We start from the raw sequence: 8,514 nt of genomic DNA on the forward strand, positions 1-8,514 counted from the left end.
GGATCTGTGAGTTGCCTTTTTATTACCACTGTCCATACAGAGTCATGTATGAACACTGATCATTAAACAGACACAAGAAGATACCATCCCAGTAAAGGAATATGATCTGAAGAACACCACTGGATATTGAACCTGAAAAATCCCAAGTTTAATTCTCATATCAAGAGCCCACTTGCTTGATAAATTTCTGGTTGTGATGCCTCGCTGGATCTCACCTCAGTGCTTTAACTGGAAAGCCCTTGGGAGTCCCAGATGTGAGAAAGCATCTCCTTCCGCAACTTTAAAAAATAAAGTCATTTAAGTATTTAACGTTAAAAACATCTTACCAATCTGGAGTTCCGTTTTGTATCTTTGTGTCGACCAGAGAGATAATCCAATTCAGCCTGATGCGCTTCCAAGTATTCACTAGAGAGGAAGAAAACTCAGACTGACATTCTTCTGCTACATTAATTATAACACCTCCCCAAAGAATTTTTCAGCAGAATGTTACAAAGCAACTTCCTTCTCTAGATTTATTCTCTAGACATGTGAATGGCTATATAGAAGGACATGGGTCAAAAGATGAGAAAGGGTGGTTTCCATAGACAAATATTGGTCCTAAATGCTCATCTCGGAGTGACTTTGCATCTGTATACAATGAGTGCCAGCAGACGCTGATTACTGTTACCTAACTTTTAAAGATGCTGTACATTAGGAATCAACCTGAATCCTTTTTATGCCTCTAAGATGTGGAATGCTACAGCGCAATTCAAGAAGGCGACCACTGTTGCATAAGGTATATACATGCACTCAGACATTCACTATTTCTTGTTTCCCTTCATCTAAAATCAGTCATTTCAGTGAAAGACAGGCTTTATTCTAGGAATGTGAGGCAAAACAGAACAAGACAGTAGAGCTGGAAGTACTACTAAAGGCAAGAGGAAAGGAAGGATGTAGGAGGAGAATAGCAAGTTCTAACACACACAGCTCACAGACCTGCTTTTCAGATTTCTCTAACTACTCCCATTTGCTCTTCTGGAACCTCTTCTGTAAGGTAGAAGATCAGTTCATTTGTTGAGCAAGTCATCAACCAACTCCATCTTACAACGCCAAAGAATTGCAACATGAAAGACTTGCACTACAAATCCAAGTTCATAGAAGTGCTCTACCTTACGTGTGGAGTACATATCATTCAGCGTTTTAGCAAACAGAGCTGAATACCACCTTTTAGTATGCTACACAATCTCTTAATAACTACTACTTTTTCCAGAATGGGAACTATTTTGCAAGGTGTGAAGCACTTGGTGCCAGTTGGCTTCTATAGAGCTGCTTACACGCAAAGTTTGTCCCTAAGGAGTGCCCACAGGCCCTTAAGCTATTTCTGCTGAGACCATCTTCTTCCAACTTTGCTTTTACTACAGAGCAGGCTTCGGTAACTTTTTCCTCTTATGCTTAAAAGGGAACAAGAGTCACCTGGTAAATACTACATTACAATACACAGTCTCTGAGCAGTCAAAATAACTTCATTTTAGACAGCTGCACTTCTTCACGTTTGCTTTTATGCATTTCATTTTCTCACTGTTACAAAACCAGTTCCCCCAAGACACCCAGTGGCTCCAGCATTCAGCTGCCTGCGCTTTACACTTGCCTATTAACAGCTCAGCGTGGAAGTAGCCAAGGCTGGTGGCAGAAAAAGGTTCACTTTCCTTTTAGAAGAGCTTCATCACTTTTAGATTTAAGTATGTTACAATTGCCAGCTTGATAGAATGGTACCCAGATGGGTAACAGAATAAGGAGTTGTTGGAACGGTACCCAGATGGTTAACAGAATGAAGTTATTTGCTATAAAGAAACAGGCACGTAAAACATGTTCTGTACTAAAAATTCAAGTCACTCCAGCACCAAGCGGACTTAGTCTGCATCTACTTAAAATTTGGACTTTGCATTGCTATTTGATACAGTTGTTTTCTGTAGGTTACTTTAGTCAATTAGTTAGCTACTCAGTTTTGGCAGGAGTCTGATCATGTGGCATTCCCTGCAGAACCCGGAACAAATTCTGATCTACTTTATGGTTTCTCCTCCCTATGCTCTGATAATTTTAAATGCTGCAAAAACATTTGGTTTCGTTATTTGTTTTAAATCTATATCTACTAATACAACATTGACTGATATTTTTAGGGCTAAGACTTCATAGTCCTTTATTGGAATAAAAGTGTGACATATCTGAGTTTACAATGTATTATTACAGTGCATTTTATGTTCTTTGCTTAAGAAAAAATGATTAGAATTAGTACAGTAGCAAAATTCTGAGGACAGCTGCAACATATGAAGGAACTATTAGTTAGTAGGATGCCAGCAGAAAGAGTTACAGGGTTTACAAGTCCCAGGAAAGGTATTATCTTCCAATAGTAGCTTCAGGGTGTAAATGAAGTTCCTATGGTATTAGACTAGACCCATCACCTGTTATGATTTAAGATGCATATTTTTATATAATAAGATTTGAGGACTCAGTTAAAGGTTGATCAATTTCAATCACTGATGGAGGCAAACAGCACTTACCACCACTTCCTTTCTGGTCTATAATACCAAGTAAGCAAGCTCATCCATGTTTTAATTGCCATTTCAGCATTGAATAATACCAGTGTTTCTCCAAGGTAACTGACAGCTTCCTCAAAGCCAGAATACCCTAAATTCAGACTGCCAGTCCCATCCTTTGATATCTATTATGTCTGCTGCATACACCCCACATCTGCCAGACAGAGACAATGGACAAAACTGGTTTTTAACCTTTTTACTCAAGTCTGTACTGATGCAACATTGACTGTGAAGTCAACCATAATAAAGACTCTGAAGCAGTACTACAATTAAAGCAAGATAATATTATTTACATTGCCATAAGATGGAGTTATACTACCACTCTGTTTCATCATCTCAAGTCAGCTGAAGTTTTCAGGTGGATCTGCTTAGACTTTCCCTTACCACAAGCCACCCAGAGATGAAAGAGGACATTTGAACTCCAAAGTTTAATTCTATTAAAAGGAGAAAAAAAAACCCAACACCGAAACACACAACCAAATAACCCACTAGAATATTTATTTCTTTAGTGTTCTCTAATTAGCATAGAGGGAATAGAAATGGTTTATGAACCAGCCTACCCACTGTGTCCTTGCAGGGCACACCCTTGCTTTCAGACTTGATTTTAAGTCAGCTTTTTCAGTCTAAGCAAACTCCACACAGCTCCCTCTCCAGAAACTTTCTGCCAATCACCCCCCAGGGTCTTGTTGTCCCATCCCTATCCCAGTCTCCCCTTGATCCACAGACTTCCTTGCCTGCCACCCTGCATGTTCTGAAAGCCTCCTTTCCTCAAGGGAGCTTAGTTGCTCCCCAAGAGATGAAGAATCTCCCCACAGAGTTCTAATAAGAGTTCACTGACTTTTTAGAGAAGTGTAAGAAACTAGGAACAAACAAAAACATCAGAGGACTTTGTCTGCAAGCAGACTGAGAGTGAATAAAACTTGTTTTACAAGGTCCTAAGCCAGTGTCTGCGAAAGTCACTATATACATTCAGAGATGCCAGATGGAGACAGAGAACAGCGATACATAGACTTAAGCAGCATGACTAGGTAAGGCAAATTACAATATTTAAAAAGTCCTTACTTAAGTCCTTTCTTCAAAGCTTCAAAAATTTTCTTCACCTGCAGTGGCTTTGGATCCCAGATGACTGCCCCCTTCTGCAGGGAATTATAAACCTTGGAGGATTTCAGTGACATTCTTGATCTCACTGAACTTCTGCCAAGAGACTTTCTGTAGAAAGAGAAAAAAAAAAAAATGTGAAAGGTACAAGACCCATTACCTGGAAGAAGAGAGATGCCTAACACGCAAAGCTTCAAGGCTACAAGTTATATGTCCAATCCTATATGCCTTTACTCAAATGAACAAAGCTCTTGGACACACTGAGAACGCTTTCACAGCTAATATTAGAAAGTTAAGGCCCAGCCCCAAGTACTTAGTACAGAAGAGCTGCAAGTTTTTTGTGCCTTCAACAATAATTATTTCAATAAGAAACATCTCCTTCTCCTCAATTGAAGATTGTTTCTTCAATAAGAAACACCTCTCAGCTTGATGCTGATTCTGAGAAGCCTAGTGGTTCTCTTTCATTCTTTTTCAATAAAGAAAATTTGTGCAGGTCCTCATTTCTTTGAGAAGGTAGAAGGGGCACTGAGCAAGAAAAAGAAAAGCTCATTTTCATAACAGGTTAACAGCAAGTTAATATTCATACAGCTAGCAATTGTCTTAACAGACATGCCTGGCAGCTAGCTAAGGCCCTTTCTGTGTGCACACTCACACCAGTTGCGGGGTGAACTACAGAACTAGTCAGGTAAGCCACACTGCAGGACAAGGACATTCTCATTCTGATTCACCTGCACTTCAGGAAAACAAGGCAACAAACTTTTGATCTGTTCAAGGTCTAACTGACAAAGCTAACATAAAAAGCCTTAAGAAATAGCTATTTCTTTGCCTGCGTTCACCATCCATTTAAATGATGGCTTAGAGCCCCACCACGCTTTAGAAAAGCAAACTACCAAGCCCAGGTTGCATACAAGATATAATTACCAAAGTGTTTTTTCAGTGTCTAACACCTAACTTAATTACTTTAAAAAGGAACTGCAAAACCAAAATGAAATATTTTTTCTAACAGTAGTCCCCCACACAGGATTTTTTGTGCTAACCTAAAAAGTCAGGCTACCCTAAGCCATTAGCTATACATGGCCGCAACACTTAAATCAGAAAATGAGTTATCTGCCAATGGTTCTTTCACATTGTCAGATTGCTGCCTGGCTTACCTCTATCTGTATACTCCTCTAGTTTTGTTAATATTCCCGGTAAGTCAAGCCTCTAAAATAACATTATCTAAAGAAGTTTCCCATTCCACCAAGCCAACTGGTTGCTCTCAGAGAAGCTTTCCACCTTCTTTCCAGTCTCTGTCCCAAATTCAGCTCACCTGGAGAAATGATAGCTTAATCCTTAGCCACTGGCTGTTTTAAATTCTAGGCATGTGACTGAATGCCTAAGGAGATTACTGAGCTTGGTGATTAAATCCTAGGCTCAGCACACCTGAGAGCTGTCCCCAGTCCTATTATAGAAACCTTCACGTAATTACTTTGATTATCCTGGTGCTAAATTTCCACTTAACTCAATTTTTTTAACATATAATCTGCAAAAAACCTGTTGAAATTAGGTGTTGCCAAACATTACTGGATATTTAATTTCTTCACCCCAATGATTATCTTAGGTTTTTTATGATGGCTTAATGTTAAGTATTAATTAACCAAACCATTTGGAGCTCAGATTACCTTTAACAAGGAACATAACTGTTAAATTAGAAACTTACATTAATATTGTTTTCTTTTATAAGATAATAAATCTTTGAGTATCCTATACAAAGGGAGAGGGTTTCAACAGCAATAACACTGAAAGGGACACTGTAGCCAATAACAGCGATTGAAGAGTCTCCTAAAAGGATCATCACTTAAAATTCTTTCACGCAAAGAAGGAAACAGCATTCAGTTCCGTGCTTTAGATGAGTACTCTAATTAGCAAGATAGCATATGGAAGATATAAGATAATTCTATCTTTTTAAATTAAAAAGCCCAAATTACTCCTGGGTTTAGCTTAGTTTTGGAAAAGAAAGGACTTTGTTGTTTACCTTCAAAGTTTTGGACTGCAAATCCTAAATTCAGGAAATCATTTCCCTTCAGTTAAAGTACAGCATCTAAGCACTGCATACAGACAGGCTGGGATTTAAAACTCACCATTTTCCTCAGTATCTCCTACTGACTGAGGTAGCCTGTATATACTCAGTGCACTGATGTTAAGAATCCCATTTTCATACATTTAATAGAAAAGTGGCTGACATGGGCCTTTAGGGACAGTAGCTAAAAGCTAGATGCTATGTTGCTGCTTTCCCTCGTGAACTTAATAATTTAAGTATCAGATTTCCCACTTTATAGATAACAGTAATAATATTTACTTCCTGTGGAGACCATTGTGAGGAAAAATGAAACAGTATGTCTGACTGAGAGCCTCAAAAGGAAGTTGCTAAAGAAATGCAAAAGTATATTTAGCATCTGCTTAAGAATCTCCATGTGGACCTGATTTGTGTGTCATCGTTTGGATAGACCTTGCATAGGGCCTCTGCAATCTCCTGCTGTGTTTTGCAACAGTGCCTGAGGGAGAGATAAGTTAGGAAAGGGTGATTAAAAAATGTCTTCACTGTGCTGGAGAAGGCGCTCGGATGTTCACTGGGCTGTGACTGAGTACCTAGTACACAAGTTTTCCTTATTACGCTGATTCCTGAATGAAACAGGTCTGTCTACACACTTAAATAATGAAAAGCAACATCATAAAAAATGCATAAACAGAGGCATTTGGTTAGAAAACCTTTGCAGCTAAAAGTAACAGCATAATCTTAAGGGATACAGGAACTCTTCTGTTTGGAGCATTCTTACCCTGCTGGACTGTGCCTTTGTCAGAGAAACAGCTGTTCAACACTTTTCCTGGTAGATCCTTTCCCTGCTAGAACTCCCACTATGTGCTTGAGCTCAAGTCTGTTTATGTAATTTATTGACAGTGTTTTTCTCAAGATCTTAGTGATTGGTGTGATTTTAGATGTCTGATCTTTGCGTGGTGTAATATTATTTTTCAGCTTCCACAACAAATTAATTTATTCAAATGTGATTACATCACAATCATACTGGAACTTAGTTTTTGCTCATATTTTACCATGCTGTGTTTAACTAAAAGGTTAATTCAGTCATTTGGGTCTTTGAAAGTCTGTTTTATGACATGTCAGGTATTTTACTGATATACAATAAGGTTTTTTGAGTACAATACTTTTAGAGGCATACTTTCTAATACTTCTGCATGATACTGCTAAATGATTCACTTTGTGATTACTCCGGCATGCACTGACAGTCACAGATGATACTAATTTTCCATTTTTATGTAATATTTTCTAAAAGCACTCAATAGGCTATACAGGGATTACTAAATTCAGAAACAGAACAAGAGCACTTCTTGTGGAAAAGCTGGACAGTTATCTACATAGAGCAATGCTACACAACAATTTATGATAAGAAAAAAAGGGAAAAACAGTACAGTGTGATTTAGCAATTACGCGGCTCGACTGGAAGACTGGACTGCAACCTTGGCTACACTATAGACCTGTTACCGACAGCAGCAATTTTGCAGCAGCCTTCTCGACCTGTTTGTATTCTTCCCTTCCTCTCATTTCTGGCATTACCAGAAAGCAGCCCTTCCTCTCATGTAATACTGCTCTGCTTAAACAACTCCAGGAGTACTTGAGTTGCGCTCAGTTACATATTTTGCCAGGATTCACCATGAACATCCCCATCTTTTAAAGGTCTATGAGATTTTTAATTACCATAACTACTCAGAAGGTTTTAGTCAGAAAACATCAGTTACTACTAGGCTGCAAGCAGGAAGGGTCGTAGCCCTTCATTTTTCTAGAAGAAATGGACACTACTAACAGTCTGATACACAACCTCTGAAACCCAGCCATCTCTGAAGTACAGTGTGTATAGTAGTAAGACAGTATGGTGTGAAGTATAGCTATTTATCAGTGAACCATGACAATACTCAATAGCTTAAAAATGAAAATTAAGGAACAACTTCTACACATAGATGCCTTAGGTTAAAAAATATATTCACAGTACCTAATGCCTGTAGCCCAAGCAATCAGGTGCTTTTCTGTTACTTACGCTAATTTTCTGCTTTGCACAGTGCTGAATCCAGTGAAGGAACAACTCCTGCTGATACCACCTCCATCACCAGGAGAGACAAATGTGAGTTTGACAGACATGATCGCCAGTCAGTAAGTCTATCGGCTTCTGAAATAAACAGAAAAATAGATGAGTCAAAACCTTCTTGGCAGTTCAGGCTTAGACCTGTGCTGCTGCAAGTGTTGAGCTGCATGAAAGTAGAAAGTCAGAACCACAGACAGTAGATTAAATGAAAAAAAAAAAAAAAAAAGACTTGTCTGCTATACGCATTTCCTCTGTTACCATCCACAAAACAATTAATAAGGGACTGAATAGTCTAAAATGAAATCTCTCATGCCCTCTTCAATTTCTGATTGATTTTACAAACTCACTATGTAAAAGCCAGAATAGCTGCAATTCACAGGCTCTCTACATTTCTGATTTTTTAAAAACCCTGTAATTGTCCCACTGCTTAAGGAGTTCAGGCCAACCAGTGTATTTCCAAATCAGTATGGATGCCAGAACAATACTTAAGCTCCAGACTTAGTCAGGTCCAAAAAGCAGTTCTTTGCATCTGTGCAGAGCCCCACTGAAGTCAATGGTAGAATTGGCTGAGTGTGGTACTTAAGCCCAAGGCAGAAGTCTGGTTTCAACAGTAAATTTCAGGTTCATGCTCCTCCTCTGGCAGGATTTCTCTTGGATTGCTCTCCTCTGTTTTCCATCAGTCAAACTCTTTTGCTTTCTGGAGAATTGTG

The 8,514-nt window shown here is 38.8% G+C and overlaps 1 protein-coding gene across 1 annotated transcript in view; it reads right to left on the minus strand.

The window, feature by feature from the left end:
• Nucleotides 1-7,860, minus strand: part of FAM65C (family with sequence similarity 65, member C) — a 31,227-nt gene extending 23,367 nt beyond the window's left edge. Inside the window, exons 1-3 of the mRNA XM_009893355.1 lie at nucleotides 7,760-7,860; nucleotides 3,636-3,782; nucleotides 327-405 (exon numbers count right to left, since the gene is read on the minus strand). Of these exons, the coding sequence (XP_009891657.1) occupies nucleotides 327-405; nucleotides 3,636-3,782; nucleotides 7,760-7,860 (327 nt within the window). The remainder of the gene's footprint in view (nucleotides 1-326; nucleotides 406-3,635; nucleotides 3,783-7,759) is intronic.
• Between the last annotated feature and the right edge of the window lie 654 nt (nucleotides 7,861-8,514).

The sequence above is a fragment of the Charadrius vociferus genome, unplaced genomic scaffold, assembly GCF_000708025.1.
Source record: "Charadrius vociferus isolate BGI_N301 unplaced genomic scaffold, ASM70802v2 scaffold259, whole genome shotgun sequence".
In the NCBI taxonomy this organism is placed as follows: Eukaryota; Metazoa; Chordata; class Aves; order Charadriiformes; family Charadriidae; genus Charadrius; species Charadrius vociferus.